Genomic DNA, 24,928 nt, shown 5'->3' on the forward strand with positions numbered 1-24,928 from the left:
GGGATTAGTCCGGTTTCCTCGCGATGTTTTCCTTCACCTAAAAGCGACTGATAAATATCAAATGATATTTCGTACATAAGTTCCGAAAAACTCATTGGTACGAGCCGGGGTTTGAACCCGCCACCTCCGGATTGCAAGTCGCACGCTCTTTCCGCTAGGCCACCAGCGCTTTTCTCCATACAGTTTATAACCATAAAACGCCATATGTCGCATAATTGTGTTGAAATGACATCTGTCAGCGTACCCTTCCTGTTCCAAAAATACTACATAATTTCGCTAGGTTACTTTACCATATCTACAATAATTCAATGGTTAGTTTAGTTCGATTAGTTTACCATATCTATAATAATTCAATGTTTTTTTAGAAGAAAAATAACTGCATCAATAAATTGCTCTGATATTTAGATTAAGATAATATTTGTAAAATTTGACGATTTAAAAGTGCTTGTTGCTAGGCCTATTTGAATAAAGAATATATTGACTTGACTTGACTTGACTTATTATTAAGAGGAAGAAAGAATAACGTGCCGAGCGAGACACGAAGGAGACTTGTGCCTTTTCTAAATGTTGTCATTTAGGAAAAAATAAAGTTTCTTCGTTTGTGAACGACTTAAATTATGATCATCATAATATTTAAAAGATATTTTTATCAGTTCTTACACTTGGCACGGGCATGGGCAGTAATGAATAAGTCAAAATAATAAGTAAATAAAATAATAATAAATAAATGATCCCATCAAAACATTTTTTTCAAGACGAAACCATAAGGCACACGGTCAAAAACTTATCAGATCTCTTTTAGAGCCAAGTTTCTAGCTCTACAAGCTAACTTCACAAACTCTACACCTTAGTCAAAATAAGGCCACCACATAACACAGTGCCAGCTGCTGGTACGAATTCTCAATACTAACAGAAACACGCCTTACTGTAGGTGAAGATAGACCTTATTCTATTTGTATTAAGGTTTACTTTTGTTGCTATAGTGGAATCGTAAAAAATCCTACCAAACCGCCCAACAACCCTTTTTGCCATTCATCAATTGTTTGATTTTTTTTAATGCCAGTTCTTCAATGGAAGAAGATTATACATCCTTTGTATATGCAAATGGTGTCATTCATGACTATAGGGTAATTCCGGGGTAGTTGGCCATAGTTTTTTTAGAACGTTATAAAAAAAAAAGTATATGAGTAATCAAAGAAATCTTTATTTATTTATAAACTTTGAACAATCAACGTTAGATAATTAAACAAACAAAAAATATTTTCTATTGAGATCAGATTGAAAAATCGTTTAAAAAAAAAATCACAATTGGCCGTCTCTCCCGGGGTATCTGGGTATGATGACCATACCAGTATGGGAAAGATGGCCATAACCTAACTCTAAATTATTGTATGTCTTCAGTCTTATTTTTTGGTACTGAGGCGCTTCTTCTTTTCCTGGCCACATTTGGAGCATGCATCGTCGAATTCGGTGCAATTTTCATGAACCCAAAACATACAAATCGTGCACTGGAGCCAATCTTCAATATGAAGAGTTTCGTAATAATTTTCTCCGCATCCACGACAGTTATCCTCCCCTTTCAAGTTCTTTTTCTTCTTGTTTTTCGATATTATGGCAAGCGGGACATCGCCACTGCTATCCGACAGCCTTCGGATAGCCTTTCTTTTGTTTACCCGAGCCGTTTTCTTTTTTGCCTGTCCTTCCTTCTTAATGGAGTTTCCGGGTATTTTCTTGATCTCTTTTTTAATTTTCTTTTCCTCAGCGCATTTTATAGCACCGATATGTGCTTCCGAAGTCAGTAGCATTCCCACTTACTTAGCTCGTTTGCGAATTTCACCGAGTCTTTGTGGGATAGGTGATATATCCTGTAAAATTCGTAATGGGGTGTAGTCTGGATTTTTATTGAGGGGACGTTCTTTCGGAGTGCCAGGCTTTGAAACATTAGACTTTATGCTACCTTTGATGTGAGCTACCAGTTTATCCTCATTTTCTTTTCCAAACCAAGAAGACGGTCCCATAGGCCCCTTTTTGTCATTATTCTTCTTCAATCTTCTTTCTAACGTTTTTCGTGGTATTTGGTTCTGGATAGCCGCCGCTCGCACGGATAACCCATCATTTTTCACAGCACTAATAGTAGCTTTAAGTGACTGTGCTGACCAATTACCTCTGACAGCTACTGCTTTTCTCTTGTACTTGTTTGGCATCAAAAAAAATTAATTATATGAATAAGGCATCATTTTTGCACCATCAGTGTATGATGGCCATATGGCCATGACATACCGACTTAATCTGGCCATCTCTCCTTTTCTTCCGGGAGAGATGACCACACCTAAAAAGAAAACAAGTCAAAACTCGATCTGCATAATTTTGAGGTTAGAACATAACGACATCCATATACATTGCAATAAAAACTAAAAACACCAATATTATGAGAAACTAACATCACCACAAGTTAAAACATGAACCTCCTTTGAAATATTTTCACTTGTCAAAATAATCAACACAGATTTTACTTACTTTTTCTTTTTTTTTCGCCAAAATATTTGCCGTACCCTTGCTCCCACTCACGACGCGCGGCGAACTAAAACAAAAACTAGCGACATCTAGCCGTAGAACCATGAAATATTTCGATTGGCCATCTCGCCCTTATGGCCATCTACCCCGGAATTACCCTAATGGTGACCAAACGTGTGCTAAAGCGTGCGATAAAAGGGTTTGTTGCACTGCGCTTGTATTGTAACTATATTAAACAGGGCAGGATTTGAACGTTGTTTTTTTTGTATTATTTAATTTGAATATTTAGGTTTTGTGACACAAGAATAATATGTCGGTAAGTTATGAAGTTGAGAAAACTTTAATATTTTATACATGTTTATGTATATATAGAGATTTTATTTATTGAGCTTGTAACAGTTAAAACTTACCGTTGACCGCTCAGCCCTTGAGTTGCTATTGCTAATACAAGTAGGGTGGACACCCGTACTATAATACTTATATATAGTATCGCACTATATTTTAATCAATTGTACTATTATTATACAAAAACAACTTTCTTCTTCTTCTTCTTTGCTCATTTCCACTTTAGGTGGGGTCGGCTCTCCAATTTTTCAGCGCCATGACATAATGACTACTTTTGTCGGATCACCTCTTTCTTTAACAGGCTGGTCATACTGGTCCACCACGGCGTTGGGGGCCGGCCTCTAGCTCTTTCTTTTTCTAGCAGGTATAGTGCTTTCTTAACTACTCATACTCGTCATCTCTGCGCACGACATGTCCGTACTACCGCAGACGACATTCCTTTAGCTTTTCGGGGATAGGGACTACCTTGAAGGTTCCACGTATATGTTCATTTCTGACCTCAAGCCTAGTAACCCTTCCCGACCATCGAACCATAATTCTGTCGTGTGAAGCTTTTGTACGTCTGTCTTCTGCATTGGCTAGCATTCGACTCCGGTCTGACAGCAGTTTTGTAGACCTTTCCTTTTATGCGGTACGTAAAATACTATATTATCAGCACTGAAGAAAGGGACTGCGACTTGGATTTTTAAACGCCGCAATTCCCTCAATCGGAGTCCTATTTTTTCAATTTTCCCAGTAAATAGATCGGTACAATATTTTGACAAAAATACAATTTTTCTGTAGAAAAAAGGTGGCAACCTTAAATGTGAGGTAGGTACTACCAAGAAAAAACCAAGTTATCGTCCAAGGAAAAACGTCCGATACTCGGTTTTGGCTTCCGTAGTTAGGAAAGGAATTACTGTTTCAAAAAATATTTCTTAGCAGATGAAGGTTCCTAATCCATCCCTGTTACGATTTCTTTGTCACATCATCGGTCAACTTCGTTGGGTTGTGGCTTTATTGCCCTAATTTAATGTTTCTTTTTCGAAGTCTGGTACTTACCTATACCAAGGTGTAAACAAATTCAGTACCTATTCGGCAGTAACGATTGAGTCACAAGCCATTAGTGATCTCTGATAGTGTTGTGTCAATGATAATAACATAGGTACTAGGTACCTACTAATCACTATAAATGAAAGCTAGCTATGAATATTTTGGTGCGTCTAATAGTACAGTGCGTAGGTAATTGTGTGAACTTAATTAGTAGATTAATCCGTAACCTTTATATCTATACATATTAAGTGGAAATGGTGCATTATTCCTTATAAGGTAAGTGACAAATTATTTTTACGTTTTAATAAAATCTATTTATGTTTATAAATTTTATTGAATCAGTTTAAAAAAAAACTTATAAACTTCACGATAACAAACCACCTAATTCACACCCTGATTTACCTAGATAGGTACTTCTAAATTAGAAATTAATTTACTTGTAGATTGTTATTAATCATTCGATTGTTCACCTCATTTTCAATAGTAGGGTACCTACCTAATATAAGTATTAGGTAATGTTTTTTCCAGAAACAATAGGTATGCTATTGAGCGGTGTAGGTTAAATTAATCGACCTTATTTCATTTCTGTTAACCCTCTAGTCCATGCTATAATAGTAGTGTAACAGGAAAGAAAAAGCCCTTATCCAAATAGGTGATATGAAAAAAATATTTGTTTAAATTTGAACTTTAAGCTGTCAGCAGAGTTAAATATGTATTATAACCCTATATGGCTTTCTAATCTCTTTTAGTATTTTTCCTACTCCTCTACTGTTATCTGTCATTTATGCATTCATTAACACGAATATAAGAACATACATAAAAGATTTCAAGAAAAGTCTATATTGTCTATTCCTCATAAAAGCTCTTGAGCTTTTATAAGCTATAATGTTACTGCGATTAATGGCTACCAACCTAACAAAACCAAAACGAATACAGTTTTAAACTAAGTGCATTGCTGCCAACTTACAAAATATTCATTTGGTTGCATAGTAAAAATAATTACTTCATAAGTCAGAAACACGCATGTGACACCCGTAATATAGCAACACCCATAGACTACGAAGACCGCTTAGCGTTGCTTGTTAGTCTCCGTAGGCTACGGTGGCCAAAATTGAGAAAAAACTGTCCAAAAAATTAATTTAGCAAGTAGCAAGTACCAGGGCCTCATGAGTTACGAGGAGGTGTCGCCGACCGGCCGGCCGCGGCCCGGGGCGGGCCGGGCGCGTAACAAGGTATGCTCGAGCGTCTTGGCTATATACATTTGCTGTTTACCGAAATTAAGATTTATTTTTGTTGACTCGTAGGAAAAATATTGTATGCAACGTTGTATAAGTAGGTCAAAAAATTCTCGTGGCGTATTCCTTTACAATGTTCGCCTACGCCTTCGGCTCCGGCTCACATTGTAACTCACGCCACTCGCCTTTTTTGACCCTTCTTATACAACTGTTGCATAAAATACTATTATGCATCAGTTGTATAAGAAGGGTCAAAAAAGGCGAGTGGCGTGAGTTACAATGTGAGCCGGAGCCGAAGGCGTAGGCGAACATTGTAAAGGAATACGCCACGAGAATTTTTTGACCTACTTATACAACGTTGCATACAATATTTTTCCTACGAGTCAACAAAAATAAATCTTAATTTAGGTAAACAAATTACAGCAAAAGTATATAGCCAAGACGCGCGAGCATACCTTGTTACGCGCCCGGCCCGCCCCGGGCCGCGGCCGGCCGGTCGGCGACACCTCCTCGTAACTCATGAGGCCCTGGTACTTGCTACTTGCTAAATTAATTTTTTGGACAGTTTTTTCTCAATTTTGGCCACCGTAGCCTACGGAGCGACGCTAAGCGGTCTTCGTAGTCTATGGGTGTTGCTATATTACGGGTGTCACATGCGTGTTTCTGACTTATTTAGTAATTATTTTTACTATGCAACCAAATGAATATTTTGTAAGTTGGCATCAATGCACTTAGTTTAAAACCGTATTCGTTTTGGTTTTGTTAGGTTGGTAGCCATTAATCGCAGTAACGTTATAGCGTATAAAAGCACAAGAGCTTTTATGAGGAATAGACAATATAGACTTTTCTTGAAATCTTTTATGTATGTTCTTATATTCGTGTTAATGAATGCATAAATGACAGATAATAGTAGAGGAGTAGGAAAAGGTATATAATAAAAGGGTAAACATTTTTTCCAGTATAATTATTATAGAGGAGAGGAGTACCTTGTCCAAAACAGCCAACCTGAAGTTCTACCGTGCTCTGATTTTTATGCTCTCTTCTTATCCACGATTTTTTTTCCAAATACGAACTGAAATATCACAGCTCATAGCTTGTCGCACGTGACACATGTATTGCATATGTCATATTGCATCGCGGCCATATTGAAAGCTCAACGCATGCGCGGTTGCGAGAGAAAGCGCGGCAATTTCAGCCAATCGCAGCGCCGTATCCCGACCGCCATCGCTGCAAGGGCGGTGCAGCGGGCTTGTAAGACGGGATCAATAACGTTTCCGACACCTATGGGACACTTTCTACCAATGACGTGCGTTATAAAATCAAACTGTCTTTGGTGGGGTGGTGCCTATCCATTCGTGTGTAGTGGGAACTTTCGAAGCAACAGGCCGTGGCAGGATAAGGGACTATGTTGTGCCTTAATACCTTTTCTGCCTGTTTTTTTCTGATGACATTAGTACCTTACCTACCTAATAAATCCATGGAACATAATTTCAGCATTCTTATTTTCTCATTAAATAAAAATTAAGATTCCCTTTATAGGAAATCCCCAATCCTAAAATGAAAATAAGGGATCCCTTTCATCCTTTCAATGGAACGAAATCCTTCGTGCTTTAGGTACACGAATGGTAACTTACCTACACTTAGGTACCTAATTGAGACCAGCAATATTATGTCATTACTCCATAAAAAAACAAAAATATATCTTAGGTAGGTACTTAATATTAAAAATAAGCCTTTTTATTCCGACTCATTTCAAAAGTTTACAGTTTTTAACTAAGGTTAAATCTAACTTATATTATTATATTAATTTATCTCAAATTATATCTAAAAGCAATTTATTTATTTTTATTAGAATGAGCGGACCTCCTCGTGAGTAAAGGCCTTAACATATTATGTATGCTTAATTATTCGACCAATAATAGGTATAGATATCCCTTTTAATGAGCTTTAACATTTTTTTCAGGCTTTTAATAACGGTGCATCATGATGAAATTAAAACTATTATGAAATTTCATTTTTGATACAAGCTTTTGTCACTGACTGTACTTTTTTTCAACAGGCAACTAATACCTATACAGTCTGCACCACTTGAATAGCCTCACCCCATATTTTTGTATTATTTTATTCATATACGCAAATAACATAATCATTTAATATATTTTAATTGCATAATGCAGGGACATTTTTTTTTGTAATTTCTGGGGATCATTTCATTGCACCAACGTTGTGTATTACATATATCTTGATTGTAATATTACAATTATTGTTTAACATGGGTCGTGATTTTAAATTATCTGACCTTGAAATAGAAAAGTAAAATTCTATTTGAGTCAAAAATTAACTACTTAATCGCGAAATTGCGAAAATAATTGGTCGTAGCCCTAAAACTATTAATAACTATATGGAAAATAAAGATAATTATGGAATCAATTAATTATAAAGGTTGAACGAAATTGGTAACTTCGTCACGTGAACGCCGTCTTATTTTGCGTGCAGCTTCTAATGCATCAAAGACAGTACGACAAATTGCAAATGGCGTAAACACCAGTGCTTCACTGACTACGGTGCGATGGATAGTCAAGTCATCATCATACATTACACGGAGAAAAATGAAAGGAAAACTCTTTTGTTATTATCATCAAAAGGCCCGATTATCATTAGCCAGAATACATATGTCCTGGACAGATCAGTGGTAGGTATAATGTTCTTTTCAGTGACGAGAAAAAGCTTAATTTAGATGGCCCAGATGGGTAATCATATTATTCTGACAATTTGAGAAAAATATTAAAAAAAAATTACGTCGTCGTTCAGGAGGTGGTTCAGTAATGGTGTGGGGTGCAATTTTTTAGCACGGTATCATTAAAATCTCCATAATTTATGGACACCAATCTTCTAAAATGTATTTAAACCTGCTGAAAGAGAAGATAAAACACATTCCTAAAGTTCTTAAAAAAAAAAGTGGCTATTTCAACAAGACAATGCCAATTCACATCCGTCACATGAAATAAAAACTTGGTTTCAACAAAATAAAATTCACCTTTTAGATTGGTCATCGAGCTCTCCTGACTTGAATATCATAGAAAATCTATCTCGGCAATTGTTTGTTAATGGACGCAGTTTTAATAGCAGTGGAGATTTCATACAAGAATTTCATAATGTTTGGAATAATTTGGATATAAATTACATTCAAAATTATATAAATCTATGCCTAATCGAATTTTTGACGTTATAAAAAATAATGAAGTACACAATATATTAAAAGTTAATCAATAAAATACAGTAATAACTGATACAATATTAAATAGGTATCACTATTTTTTCTAACACAAATATGTTCAAAAACATTCTTGAAAGCCTACATTAAAACTAAGTATAACCAAGTCTAACAACTAAACTACAAAACTTAAAAACCTAGATCTAAAAATAAATAAAACTAGACTTAAAATAAAATAAAACTATCCCCCTGCGGCATGGTGCCGTAGATGCTAGCAGCATTTCCTCGCTGTATCGCAAGACTAATTCTTAAAGTTAATTTAAATCATATTTTTTGTATTTTGTTTTACTGAGGCTATTCAAGTGACTCACCCTGTTTTCATACTTAAGTGTATCATAGTCTTTATTTATTATTAAATGTCTAGTTTTTGTAATAAAACGGTAGCAATCGACTATTGAAGTTTATTTATGAAATAAAAACGCCATTTGTTTATATGGACATTGATTTAAAAAGAGATTTGTGGGTGAGGCTATTCAAGTGGCGCGGACTATACTAATCGAGACAATTCTAATAACCCCAAAACAATCAAGCAGTTTGCGTTGTTTTATTACAGAATTCCCATGGCCACGTTCCGTCATCAGATCAGATCAACTCCATGTCATAATAATATGTATGCAAATTTTCTGATTCATCAAGTGATTCAAATTTTACTTGTTAGATTTGACCCGTACAAACCAATATTGGTTTGGAACCCTGAGCGTTTGCGATTTGCGAAAAGGTTTCAAGGCACGATGGTTAAAGAAATTTTACTACCGAGTGAAAAACGTAATTTTTCACCACACAAACGCAAGGAAAATACGACAGTATACAGGGATACATATTAATACACAGGCGGTGCCAACATCCCTCGTTCTGTGATGCTGGAAAGCTGTGAAAAGCTTGTGTCCGATATTGAGAACACTTTATCCAAAGTGTCGGTGTGGGGTCGAGACAACTTAGTCCGATTCAATCCCACCAAGACACAAGTTTGAAGTTAAGAAAACCCCAGCATTTACTGTGTATCTACACAGTTTCAAGGCACAGACCTTATCGAAGAGTATTAGGATCTTCGGTGTCGATATCTCCAGTGACGTCCAATTCCGTGGCCATCTGGAAGGGAAGGCTGTGCTAGCATCCCAGAAATTCGGTGTGCTCAATAAAGCGAGGCGATACTTACTCGGCTAAGACTGCTACTAGGTAGGTATATAAATCGCAAGTCAGATCCCATATGAAGTACTGCTGTCACCTTTGGGCAGGAGCACAGCGCATATTTGGACTGAGGAGACTCTTGCGAGGAAAAAACAAAACTTATAAATGAGATTTTTTTGTCAAAACAGTAAAAGTATAATTTTTAAAATGGCTTATAGTATTAACATCGAATAATTGCACCAAAGCGTGCTGGGCTTGTAGGCACTTATTCGTCAGTTCATTGAAGTAAGATACACGTTTTCCAAGAAAGACTGGGCGTTTTTGCTGATTTTCCATTGAATAAAAGTTTCATATGCCGCCAATTATTTATCACTTTTATTTTTCACTTGATTTTGATGGTAAAAGGCTATCGTTCTCGGCTCTTGCCCCTATTAGTATTACTGGCAGCGTCAATTTTATGTGTTCTTCATTTTCAATGCTTGAAAATGAAATTTTTATCAATATTTAAACAAAAACATGCAAAACTATTCCAATTATATGACAAATAAGGAAAATGGCTGGCGCGTTATTTTTTTTTTAAGCACGATTCTAATGCGCGCGCAAGGCAAAGGCGCGAACGAAATCGACAAAAAGCCAATTAAAAATATAAAAAGCTAATATTTTCGTATTTTTATTCGACGGATGGAGATCAAATGGATAAAATGTTATGTTTATTCATTAATGTAATTTACGAGATAATTTAATCTATAAATTATGTTTGGTGTGATAAAACCTCTTTGAACTAACATTTGAAACCTAATACTTAGTTGGTAACAAAAATGAATTACTCGACCAAATTAAGAAGGCTCCGTTTCCATGCATATTATTAGCAATCAGTTACCTTCTTAACTCAGTCGGATATTATAATGAAAAAGCACGCGTGTTTAATATCTAGGATTATGAGCCAAAAATCGGTGGATAATAAATGTCGTTTTGAGCTAGTGTGTTGAAAATAATAATACCTAATTGTAATATACTTGATTAATCCTAATAAGGTCCCCTCTAGGTTAATAGAGCTCAGATTGTAGTCGTTATCGTAAAAACTAGTGACTACGCGAATTGTCGGGAATAGTTCCCAAGCGGATCCCAGGCTCCCATGAGCCACGGCAAAAAGCCAAAGCCAACGTCAGTAAGAGGTTAAATAATTACAATCTATCTGAAAAATAATAGCTGCGAAGTTTCCAGACAGTCCAAACAGAATACTTGTTAGCAGCTACAATTTATAGGTACCTAAATATGTGGCCGTACAACGGCCGTACCTACTTGCTCGGGGTCCGGACAAGGCTGCTGCATCAGCGTAGACTTATAAAACAAAATGAATGTGCCTCGCTTTTTATAGCGGTCGTTCGAATAGCTTTTTTATTTTTACTGCGTACGTGTTGGCGCTACCGTCCAGGATAAGGAAGCAATTTCAGTTTTATTTGTTTTCAACTACGTAGCATCTACCTACTGCGCCTATCTATACTTATACCTACCGAAATATATAAAATATATACCTAGGTACTTTTATTATGCCTACAAATACAAATAATAATCTTTATTCATAATGCCACAGTTAAAAGTCAAAAGTCAAAAGGTTTAACAATTGAATAATAGGTACAATAGCTCATGTAGAGCCCAGCTTCTAAATCTAAGCTAACAGGCGTATTCTGATTTTAATAACAGTTTACGAATAAGATCTAGATGAGTTATGGACCTGATCTATCCGTGTCAAAAGTAAAATTACTCAAACAAAAAACGTGAATACGCCTGTAACTCTACCGTCACATATATGGGCGTATTGTGAAAAATGTAGTCACTGTTTATTTATTTTCACATTATTTTCTGTTATACAATAAGTTCTTGTAGTGATGAAACGGCCCAGCCATGTGGATTTTGATTAAGGTGTAGAGACTGTAGAGTTTTGTCTTTAACATAGGTTATGGCTTTTAGGGGGGCGTGTACTTAGTCAGGTCATAAGTTCTCTCAAAAAGGTTTTGACTGATAATAAATCTATGGGTACAGATCCCTTATTATTCATATGTATGAGTTGAAAGCTTATTTAATGCTGAATTACTTACAATATAATTTAACTTAATTTACTGTCTCAGTTTTGCACGATTCTATGTAATATTCGGAAAAATGCTATAAAAAAACATGCAAAAAATACGCGACCTGTTCAAGGTGATTTTGATCCCTATTTATTTATTCTACTTTTTTACATAGTTAAATCTTATATAAAACAAAATCTGGATCTTTTTTCTTTCTTTAGATATATAATTGCTGCCAAACTTGCAACTGTACATGTTTTACCATACCTACTCGTTGAATGGCAGTCAAAAATTTGTGTGTCACTGAAAAGTATATACCCTAAGTTTGAAGGGTATTAGCTGAAGTACAGACATGTTGGAGAACTAAATGCTCGTGATATAATAACGAAAATAACGTTCTTATAAAGTAGGTTCATACAAATAAACAGTTGTACCTACCTATTTTAGTAATATGACACTGATTTTTACTCCCTTTTGTGAAGTACATATAATTTTTCACAATCCTGCCATCACGTATTCTCGTCTAACGACAATCCCAAAGTAAACAAGTAGTACATAAAGACGCGATCTAAATTTTAAACTAATTACTTAGTTAGGTCACAAAGGTCGACTGATTAAATGTAATACAAAATTCGTTTTACTCACGCACCGACAGTGGCGACAGTTCCGTACAAACTTGGAGTTATCTCGTGTACCTGTGTGCATAAAGGCGAAAGACTTGAGCTCAGAAGTACTTACAGCACCATCGATCGGCAAATTTTCTAACAAATTTTCGCGATGCAATACAAATGCACGTATGTTGGTTTTTCGAGGATAATTCTCTATCATGTGACCCGATTTCAAAAAATGTTCATTTATTTGAAAAAAGGTGTAAAGCTTCAGGTAAAAAATTCAAGTGTAATAAACACACGTAAAGTTGGCTAAATTGCAAACCGCATTCGGTAAAGTTTTTTTATAATTAAAAAAAAAGGTTATCAAGATAGAGGTCTGGTTATATTTTTCGTGTACAATTTATATTGATGTCAATATTTTGAAAAAGCTTCATTATTTTTCGTCGGTAAACTTCGGAGATAAGGGAGGGGGGGAATGGTATTTTTTCACATGAAAATGTAAAAATATTTATGAAGGAAACTTTATAAATATATTTTTTTCACTACGAAAAAAATTAAAAACAAAATATTTTGGAATGTACAATTTGACCTTTTTCAAATGATATCCCAGTTGACCTAGTCAATAGACTTTGAAATTTTGCCCCCTCTTCATATTGAGCATTTTCCATATAAATATAAATATAAAATATAAATATTATAGGGACATTGTTACACAAATTAACTAAGTCCCACTGTAAGCTCAAGAAGGCTTGTGTTGAGGGTACTTAGACAACGATACATACAGTGTGTCCTTAGCCATTAGACAAACCCTGAAATCTCACGTAGGGGTACTTTTCAGGAATGCTCTAACGTTAATATTTTTAGAACAAAAGATAAAAAAATAAATGTTCGTAAAAAAGTTATTTGCAATAATCGATAATAAAAAGAAACACACTGTATTAATCTTTGGCAGTATTTTTGACAATTTGCTTGAAATATTTGATGACATTTGTCAAAAGGCAGAATCTTATTAGAGTCATAAATAAAAAGATAATCAAAAGGGTCGAAGAAGGTTCCACACTATTCTTTGAGGATATTACCTCAGGAGCTACAACACATTTAACTAGGGCAGCCGGGGGGACGGCACGGTAGAATGCCCTGCGAGAAAAAATCCAAAGTACAAAATCTTAATTTGTTAATTTCTTTACTCTGGTTCTAAATACCCTAATTCATATGTACATTTCGGCTTTGTCCAATGGCTAAGGACATACTGTATAATATACATATAATATACAAATACTTAAATACATGGTAAACATCCTTGACTCAGGAACAACTATCTGTGCTCATCACACAAATAAATGCCCTTACCGGGATTCGAACCCAGGACCATCGGCTTCATAGGCAGTCACTAACCACTAGGCCAGACCGGTCGTCAATCCATAGTCATTAAAAATAAAATAATACTTTCATTATGTCTGGGTTAGCGTTGTTCATAACTATTCCAGATTTCATGGTTCTCGAGATATTAAGCGATGTGACAGACAGACAGACGGGCGGACAGAGTCGCACCATAAGGGTTCCTTTTGTACCTTTTTGGTACGGAACCCTAACAAAACTTTCAAATCATGGCAATCTTATAACCTTTGTATTGCCTACATTTTATCGTTTACATATAGTCAAAACGTTTGTGACAGAACTTATGACCTCTAAGTAGAGTTGGAAGCTTAGCTCTACATGAGATCTGATAACTTTTTGACAGTGCAAACAATATGGTCTTAACTTGGCAACATTATACATGAGAATTTTGGTGATATTATTTATTGTGTCGTCTTTAAAAAAATATATATATATAAGGTAGTCTTTCAAAAACACAGTTCAATTTTTAAATTTTTAAAGCGAGCCAGGTTTGGTATTTCGATCTTTTGTATTAAAATTATACTTAAAGCATTGCGATTGCGAATTGCCACACATAACGTATACCTAAATAGGTAAGTATACTACCTACATATTTTTAGATACCTACTCGTACAACTTACATTACATATAAGAACATGTGTTTTTTGTAATAACTAACATCCACGTCCCGCACTTACAATTTAACGACTGCTTTCCCATTTTCTCCCCCACGAATACATAAACCTAGCCAACACGAAACAAGGGTCCCGGAATCGAGATGGGAAAATATCAACAGGATAAACTGATTAGTTCTGGTTTACGCGTATCTCGTAAAATGGACGTAAAGCTCTAATTTGAGATTTACTACGTATCGTAAATCAGGATTGTTTGGCTGTGTTGTGACTAACTCGTGACACTGGATGTAGACGCGATAAATTATAAACCATACGACATATTATGGATTTATTGAGTTTGATCAATATACGTTAAAAACACTTTATATCATTGTGCCTATATAATAATAATTACATTGTCTTTTTACATGATATTAAAGCTCTCCAAGAGGCCTCTACGTGTTGGATCTATATCCCCACGCAAGCCTATCAAAAGACCGGGATTTATAGGGCCGTGAAATCCAAGGAGATTACATTGTTACATACAGACAAATATTCTTTAGTGCCGGGCAGTATGGCGCCATTTAGATATCTCAAAATAAACAAAAATGAATGAAACGTCAAATCTAAGCAGCCTAAGGCTTTTGTTTATGGTAAAATGTGGCCAGTGTTTAAACACTGATGATAAGTATAAAATAAATAAAAAATATATTAAATATTATAGGACATTATTACACACATTGACTAAGTCCCACAGTAAGCTCAATAAGGCTTGTGTTGAGGGTACTTAGATAACGATATATGTATATACCTAATATATAAATACATAGAAAACACCCATGGCTCAGGAACAAATATCCATGCTCATCACACGAATAAATGCCCTTACCAGGATTGGAACTCAGGACCATCGGCTTCATAGGCAGGGTCACTACCCACTAGGCCAGACGGTCGTTAAGTATAAGTACATACTTACTTTACAGAATTTAGGGTATACATTCCATAACTAGCGCCACGTTCATCATAGGGGTGTTCTATATTGCATGGGATGAATTGTTAATCAATAGTAATATGGTTTAGTAATATTACCTATCTCTGGCCGTATTAAAGGACGTAAACGAGACGAATTATTTTGCTATTTGTGGGTAATTGAAAACATTACACGATTAAATGATATAGGTTATAGCCTAAATAATTAGGGATAGATCTAGGGAGTTTTGTTTGTACATAATAGGTAACAAATAAAGAGTATAACTAAATAACCACTGTAACTTAACTTTTAAGGACCCGAAAATGTAAATAAAATATATTTTGTATAGGTACCTACCTAAATATACACTATTTATACTTAGTCGTATAAAAACACAACTAAAAGTTATTGGAACAAGTTCAAAAATAGGTATAATTTAACAAATACTCTCGATTATATGCTTAATCATATAAAAACACAAGTAAAAGTTGTTGGAACAAGTTCAAACATAGGTATAATTCAACAATATCTAAAGTTGAGGTATGAGGTATTTTGATTTGTCGTTAATTTTTAGTGACTTCTACCTTTAATTTGATTTTTACGTTGCTTTTTTGCTCTCAGCTGAAGGAAAACTCGTGAGGAAACTGGACTAAAATATTCCTAATAACGTAATAACAAGATCCAGTTTCCTTTCGGGATTGGAACTCCATCACCTCCAAAAAAAAATGCGTGCTTGCTGCAACTTCCGTCGTGGAATTGAAAGGTCAGATGCCAATCAATTTCGTAAGTACCTAGGCATATACCATATACCATGGAGCAGCACCAATTCTTGAAATTAGTTTGCTAAAAGCAGACCCAGGGTCGCCCACTGCTATCTCTCTTCATGCACGCCACTTATTCCGGTCCTGGGCTAGTCGCATCCAGAAGTCTCAACAGAAGTCATCTACGGTTTATTTTTTAGTTTATTACCTACAGAGCCCACATTCTATACAGATACCTAACATATGGTACTTACCCTGCACCGCTAGCTACACATTGCTTACTAAGTACATTACCCGTGGCCATCTTTTGCGAAGCCCATAAAATTGGCAGGGTTGTAAAAATAGCTTTAGCCCCATTCGCCAGGACGCCATTAAACAAGAAGGTCCCAACGACCCTCGTTTTATCCCCACGCGGGCACTTTAATAGTTTTTCATTACTCAAGTAGACGGCCATAAAAAAAATATAAACCCCAGGAAGAAAATTGCATATCTTGAATAATACTAGCCTTACGCACTCAACGTTTTATGACACTGGCCAAATTACGTTTTGGAAATTGTTGGGAATTATTTATGATTTTATTACCACAACAATGGGGTATGCCTATAAAATGGATTCGATGTAGCCCTAAAGGATACATAGAGCGAGTGTGCACTGTGCAGCTGGCAAAATGTTACACCACACTAACCTAACGTTCTTACACTAACCTAACGGCTTAAACAGTAGGCATGTCGGTTTTGAATTAATACATGAAACTACATTGTCAATGGTAGCGTGTGCAGATAATTAAAAATACTTATAAGTAATTAACCTAAAATTTCAGTAGCTTCAATTTAAGTAGTTAGGTAGGTTTAATTAATTTCACATTTAATTAGGTACGAAGAAGTTTCAAAACTTGGAAAATACCTCAAATTCATTTTATAATTTTCGTTATTGAAATTCAATATTGAATTACATTGAAGATAATTTTTCATTTCTCATGCTTTGAAAGTAGGTCGCTGTTGTTCTAAAAAGTGTGCAGAAAATGATACGTTACTGCTCTAGAACACTGTATTTTCAGAGAACGTTTTTGTTGTTTTTTAGCGTTCCGTACATCGAAAGGAAAAAACGGATCACTTTGTTGTCCGTCCGTCCGTCTGTCTGTCTGTCAAGACCCTTTTTCTCAGGAACGCGTGGAGGTATCAAGCTGGAATTTATATCAAATACTCAGGTCTACTGTCCTTTGGATGGAGCTGTGACACTTCATCGAAATCAAACTTCTAAGCCAACGGAATCAAAAGGATACAGCCGTTTATGCCGCAAATTTCCGCATATTTTCGACACTCGCAAGAGAATCAAAACCTACAGGGTACTTGAAATTTGGTACGAAGCAAGCAACGTCTTATAGCACAGATAAAGGAAAAATTGCGAAAACCGTACATTTTTAGTTACATCATATAAATATATACCTACAGGTTTGTAGTGTTTGTACGGAACCCTCGGTGCGCGAGTCCGACTCGCACTTGGCCGGGTGTTTTTTACGATAAGCAACTAAACTTTTAGTGTTAAACGGATTTGTTGCACAATTTCCATTCTGATCATAGTGATAATAATTTAGGAGATAAAATATTATATTAGGTATATTATTTTATGGTTTTTATTAAATTCTTGCATGTTGGTTTCTAGTTTTTGACGATCGTGATGTGAATTCTTATAATTTCGGCTTAGGAAAACTTGCATTGAAATGTATCTAATCTAAAAACTTGTATCTAATCTAATCTAAAAACTTAACTAATGAAGTCAAGGATCTTTCTGAATTAAATAAGAATAAATGTTATTGTTTTAGTTTGATTATTATTACTGATTAATACCTATCATCTGACTTTAAAAAATATCGTGGTAGTAGGTACTCGTAGTCGATTTTAATTTTATATAAATGCTGGGTGAATAAGGAACACGAAAAATTACAGAGCCGTTGGTATTTTATGGAATATTTACAATCTCTTCTCTCGAGCGAGTCAAAATACTCGACAAAAAACCGGCCAAGTGAGAGTCGAACTCGCACAGGAAGGGTTCCGTACCATTATCTATAAAAACGGTCACCCATCCAAGTACTGACTCCGCCCGACGTTGCTTAACTTCGGTGATTGAATGAGAACCTCGAGATTGGAAAGAAATATTTATTTTATTCTGTTTTTAGTATTTGTTGTAATAGCGGCATCAGAAATACATAATCTGTAGAAATTTCAAGTCGCTAACTATCACGGTTCATGAGATACAGCCTAGTGACAGACGGACGGACGGACGGACAGTGGAGTCTCAGTAATAGGGTCCCTTTAAATAAAATAAATAAATAAATAAAATAAATAAAGTTTTATTTTCAGGCATCACGTACATTAGTACACCCATATCACACTAAAAAGAATTGCTTAAAACTAAAATAAAAGTAACCTTTGGGTACGGAACCTTAAAAACTATGATTTATCCAATCCAGTTTTTTCGGCAAGGCACGGCACGGCTCGATAGCCTCGGCATGCCTATGGACTCCTAGCCGCGTAGCCAACGTTACAATCGTTAAGACGATCCTCGCCCCAATGTCCTTGAGTGTTCGGGGCCTCGGAGCTTAGCTAAGCGCTCTGTCCCCGCGCTACCCCTCATGTCGATCGCACGCAACGACGTTCAGAGAATAAGATTCAGCGCAGAGGCGCACGTGTGGCGCTATTGACGGATTATTGAAAACCCTAATCGTGTTTAAAGGATCAAATTGGATACTAATAATATTACTAATGTTGTTTCGGATGAGATGTTTTCCTGTACAAGTTTGTAAATAAAAAAGAAACAAATACTTTATGTTATAGTTGAAAATGTTTCAATTAGTTACCTTTATTCCTTCATCCTTTATTTATACGATAAATACCCTAACTTATCAATAATAATTCTTTTTTTTTATACTATGTCGGTGGCAAACAAGCATACGGCCCGCCTGATGGTAAGCAGTATCCGTAGCCTATGTACGCCTGCAACTCCAGAGGAGTTACATGCGCGTATTCGATATTGCTATGTACAAGCACATCACTCAGAAAGCAATAAAATTCTATGCCGAAAATGCGTTAGTGTGTGTGTTGTGAGTCGTCCGTACACAAAAACAGATCGAGGTGTGTAAGATTTGTCTATACAGTGTGTCATTTTCTTATGCATTTGTGAGAAGTGCGACTGTGTGCACGTTTCCCCCCGCAAAAAATGGCAGAAAGATTTGTACGGTAAGATATCGCTTAGGCTCCTCCCTTCCGGCGTGTTGGAAGCCGGTGTTGCTCGAAGTCTTATATTTTGAGATTTTGTCTAAGCCAGAAGATATCGTTATACCTAGTATTTCATTCTTCGAATCGGGCCGAAAGAAATCGTTATGAACGATAACATTACACGAATAAACGAAATAAGTTGTCCCTTGTCCCTGATAAGAGCTCAACACACAGAAAACCGGCTATAGAAGCCTAATATTGGCCATTTTGTTCGCAACGCGAATCACCAAAACCGTGAGGTGCGGGACGGGTGCTCACGGCGTTGCGATTGGCCGTTCAAACTTGGCGCGCTGTCTCGTGTATGCGTAGGGATGGGACATGTTCATTACGGGAAGTGGTACTGGTACCAGCGGTACCGTAATTTATCGTGGTAATATATTGTGGTAAAATTGTTATCAATAAAGTCTACAGAAAAATTACTTAATAAAATTAAAACAATATAATGTTTACTTAACTACTTTCACAATGTATCTAAAAAAATTGCTTTGCATATTAATGGGATAAGATTTTAAACATAAAATAATAAGGGTCCCAGAAAATATATGTATGATATTGAATATTCGATGTTGCATACATTTTGTGGTGAAATTCACATAAATGAGATTTACACAGTATGTATGTACTTGATAAAGGCGTTAAAATAATAAGATGCTTCGGGGTAACTCCAAACAGGATAATATAGAAATATTTAATATATAGATAGTGCTCTAGCAAAGCATGAAGTGTTTCTAATCTATGTGATAATAAACTATAAAAACTTCATTTTCTAACACTTACTCACCAAACATTTCTAAATACGCCAAAAAGGGAGTGGTAAAACAATTTTTTTTTTTTTACATTTTAGTCGTAAAATTATACTTGACAGATATAACTCGTTTATTTGCATTTCTAGTGCAGTTTTTTATAGGCTTAATCAATATTCAAAAGTATAATTTTCACACATTATATACATATCACAAACCAACCCGAGACCTAACTGCTCACCAAGAGGATTCTAAAAAGGCCACGCAACATATGCCTATCACAAACCAACACCAAGTTCCCTCGCACTTCTTCGAAGTTCATCATTAGGTCGATCTCGTGACCCGAGAACTAACTGCTCACCAAGAGGATTCTAAAAAGGCCACACAACATATGCCCAGCACAAACCAACACCGAGTTCTCTCACACTTCTTCGAAGTTCATCATCAGGTCCATCTCGTTAGCCGAGACCTAACTGCTAACCAAGATGTTTCTAAAAAACCCACACAACATATGCATATCACAAACCAACACCGAGTACCCTCACACATCTTCGAAGTTCATCATCAAGTCTATCTTGTGAAACTGGACCTTACAATATACTAACGGCCGTATTCGAACAATGCCTATAAGATGTCATAATGATACGATACAGATCTGTCAGTGTCAAAAGTGACGTTTTTGGTTTACGTTGAATGTCACTTTTGATTTGACACTGACAGATCGGTGTCGTATCGCTGTGACATATTATAATCATTTTTAATATACGGCCGTAAGAGGTTCGCAATGCAAATTTTCTTGATTTATGAATGAATCATGTTTAGAATTAGAATAGAATAGAATTTCGAATTTCAAAAGTACACATATTTTTATAAATCGTCACTTTAGTGGCAATCGCAGCCTTTGGACGTTTGCAACTAGGAGAATGTCACATGGGCGTTCCCTTCTCTGAAAGCCTGCTAAAAATTGGATTTTTTATTTCATTTCTTATTTTGATACTATCTCAATAATGATCATTCTACTAACTTAAAAATTAAACTACGTATACCTACCTACTAAGATAAACTACCAACTAATTAACTAAACTACATATTAATTATTCTCAATAAAAAAGAATCACAGTTCTCTTTTATATATTTTTAAACGGCACAATACGGTACAGACGAAACCACGAACTTCCCGCAACTGATGAAACCATCATCGTCACATCACTATTCGTTTACGTGAAAGGGATAGTACATTGCATTTTCAAGTTGACGAAAAGGGACGGGCTTACTTCGTTCCCGCTCAGTACAACCATATTGACCAGTAATAACATGAACCCCGCGGACAAGGAACAATTTTGAACAAAATAATGAATTTGACTATACTATACTAATTTACGATTTATTTTCGTACAGACGGGCACACTGCTAACAGGTCGTAAATTTGGGCGCAACTAATTGGAGCGGCGTCGCGGCGTGCTATCTTATAAGTGCTCTGTAAACCATACGGGCGGTGACCACGAGTCGTCCTATAGCTCAGTCTATAGGGGTTGGTCTGTGGCTTAACATAATTTTTAGTTTTAGCGCCATCTACATATTATTGTCCTCAACTCGACACCGACTGCATAACCACAACAGTAGAACACTGTCTCAGAATTATCAACCTAGATGTCACTATAATCGTAGCGATTTACAATACTACAGGTTTCTGAAAATCATGTTTAAGTGAATATAATATATGTTATAATATGCTTGTATTCCGTCCATAAAACGTATTTATATTTAAAATAATCAAAAAAATAAATAAACAGTGTGGCCGGGCATTATTTTCTTTATGGTTAGTGGGTCATAGACAAGAAATTTTGAGTTTGTATTGTATTTATTTCGCCATTGCCCCATTGGTTGAATTATTACTTCATCTTGTTTTCCAACATGGCGCCGTCTGTGCTATGAGATGACAACATCGTAGTTTGTGTTGGATTTGTCATAATCAAAATTTGTTTTAGTTGATATTAATTTATCTACCTCATATGTTCAAAGATAATCGGTAATTCTAACGATAGTTACATAATCGTGCCACGCTTGTTAAAGAATCATCCAGTCGATGCGTCCTTCTGTGAGAAAAGTACTTGGCTGCCGTAAAAATGGCGGGTCTATCTTTACTGATTGTGTTTTCATATCATTCAGAGAAAGTAAAAGAATAGGCTAAAAGTGATTGTAGTCTCGTATTGAGTGTCAGTTATATTACGTATAGTAGGACGGCATGTTTTGTATCTTGCTGTTTTGACATTTGAAGAAGTGATTGATTCGGGAGAAACGGTGCAGGTGTCATCGTTATTAATGAAATTATCAGTATGTCGCGCTGGGGCAGAGGCCGAGGCGGCAGTGTGGCCGTGCCGCTTGATAGTGCCCTGTTTAGAGAAAATAGTAATTGCCCGACGGCCGCTCGCTCAGCGGGCACGGTCGGGAAGTGGGGAATCACAAGCTTTACGTCGATTAGAAGCGCTCCTTACGGTAAGGATTACCACACATTCGCTTAATTTCGTGTACTTAATCATTTATAAGACTTAAACACAATTATACTCTATACAATAGGTACTTTATGTATTCTGCGTCTTTGCCGCCTTTTAGTACACTCACTACCTAGAAATGTAATTAAGCCTAAATTGTTCAATAAAAGTTTCACATCACACACACATCGTTTATAGTTCTTATTAGAGATTGAGGATTTCTACTTCCGAAGGTTAAAATAAGTTTCTTATTATCATATGATACTAAGTGGCTGATTTCACAATAAACAAAACAAGTACAATTTCCCATGACTTGGAAATGGCTACTATTGCTAATGTTAATCATTATATAACCTAATTTTATATTCGTTTTATTTACAGCCTATACTAGTAATGTTCTTAAAAAGCCAGTCCAAGATCAGAACAGTCCGCTGACAGTGCCTGCGGTGGAAACCGACCAACCCCCACCTAAACCTAAGAAATTTTTCAAGTCGCGCAATGCAGAGCCTTTCCCGCCTGTTCCTCAAATTACATATGCACCACCAGTACCTGCAGCTCCATTATCCCCGGAGCACCCTTCGAATAGCAAAGAAAAGAAAGCTACCAAAAGAAGTAGAGCGTACAACAGGGACTCTTCATCACCAGAATTGCCTCGACGGAACTCTGAAAAGGCTAAAGCTAGAAAAAATTCTGTGGCTACAAAGGCTGCCAAGAAAGCTGAACCACAGCCTGAAAATGCTCAACCTAGGAGTACACGGTATTTGGTTCGCAATCGTGATAAAGTAATTAACTATGCTGAGGACGGCAGCAACAGTCCCATTCCTGAGTTTTCACGATATGAATCATTAGCTCCGAGAGTATCATCACCAAAAACAAGCCCGTTAGTCTCAAGCCCTGTGCCCCCTAAAGTTGAAGTGGCCAGTCCCTCAACTAGTAAAGAAGTGGTGAGCCCCTCTATTAGCAAAGATGGTAATGAAGAAAGAAAACCACCTCCTATTGTACTAAGAATATCAAAGGGTACATCGAGGATAGTCAGTACTGATTCTAATGAAGGTTTCACATCACCTGGTTCTGACAGGCATTCATCTATGGACATGCATTCAGATCTTGGTTTAGATCACAAGAAGAGCCCATCAGTGGAGACAATATGTTCACCAAAACATGAGGGTCTTAAAATCACTATCAAATGTAGTGGTCTCAGCCAAGAAAGCAAAAAAGAAAAGAAAAAGGATAAAAAAGAACACAAGTCTCATAAGAAACATCACAAAGCCAGTATAGATGAAGATGCCAAAAAAGCTACATCACCATTGCCTGGTTCAGACACATATGATCTTTACAAGACCCTTGCCTCCCCAGCTCATGATAGTGACAAGGACAGAAATAAAGCTCCAAGTGGGGAAGATGATATTGAGTCTCAACTAGCAAAGCTCGATTCCACTGGGTCATCACATAAATCCCCTAGGATAGATGTGCTACCAACGGAGCCACCACCAGAACCAAAGCCTCCAGAGGGTGGTAGGGCCCGTCGAGCTAGGCAAGTCATTAACTACAATGAAAATGATGATTATTTGGATAAATTGACTTCTGGCCATTCTAGCAAGCAAACTGTTAAAACAGTTGGTGACCTTAAAAAAGAAAGTAGAAGAGGGAGAAAGAAACATGAGGCTGCTGTGCTAGAGGCTGCTGCAGCAGAGAATGAAAGCAAAGGAGAATCTCACATAGAGAAGAATGATTTGATTGATATATTGTCAGGCTCAAATGTTGATGAGGGGAAATCAGAAGTCAAGCACAAAAAACAAAAAGCTAAAGCATTACAAAACAAGCACTCTAGCCCTGATTATGGAGCTGAGCTGTCTCAGGAGACTACACATGAACAAGACGAGAACCAGCATGAGCCTTTAGAAGATGAACAAATTGAAACTGCACCTGAATCAAATATAAATGACACAAGAAGTCATTCACAACCTCCCACTCAAGCTACAGATTCAGATTACAATAGTTGTCCAACTGAATTCTCAGAGGATGATTCTCAAAAGAATCAGCAGGAAGATGTGTTTAAATCACCGCATGGCATTGATGATGACCATGTTGAAGATAAACCTAGTGTGAAATTAGTTATTACCAAAAAAAAGGGTTCTATATTCAAGAGCAAATCACTTGTTAATGATAATCCATCTCCACTACCAGCAAGGAAAAGACGCCATCTATATAAACATGAATGGGCCAATGATGTAAGTATTAATGCATAGTTATCATGGTTTAAATTTGTCCTTAACTTGAGACTATCAGTGCAACAAGGTAAAATTCACCACTTAAACAATGGGTTGTTATCATAATAGCAATTTGTATTATAGTATAAAGTCTGTTTTCACATTTATTATTGATAATTGATTGCAAGTCCTTTTTTTTTATGGAGGATAGGCAGGCGTTTGACCACGATCACACCTATTATTATCTACATATATAAACGTAAAGGTCCTGACTGAC

General features: G+C 36.2%; 1 protein-coding gene across 1 annotated transcript in view; it reads left to right on the forward strand.

Annotated features, from left to right (window-relative positions):
- The first annotated feature begins 21,831 nt into the window (after window positions 1-21,831).
- LOC133515990 (protein wings apart-like) overlaps window positions 21,832-24,928 on the forward strand; it is a 40,318-nt gene continuing 37,221 nt past the window's right edge. Inside the window, exons 1-2 of the mRNA XM_061848646.1 lie at window positions 21,832-22,445; window positions 22,823-24,672. Coding sequence (XP_061704630.1) covers window positions 22,286-22,445; window positions 22,823-24,672 — 2,010 coding nt within the window. The 5' untranslated portion in view covers window positions 21,832-22,285. The remainder of the gene's footprint in view (window positions 22,446-22,822; window positions 24,673-24,928) is intronic.

The sequence above is a fragment of the Cydia pomonella genome, chromosome 3, assembly GCF_033807575.1.
Source record: "Cydia pomonella isolate Wapato2018A chromosome 3, ilCydPomo1, whole genome shotgun sequence".
Classification (NCBI taxonomy): Eukaryota; Metazoa; Arthropoda; class Insecta; order Lepidoptera; family Tortricidae; genus Cydia; species Cydia pomonella.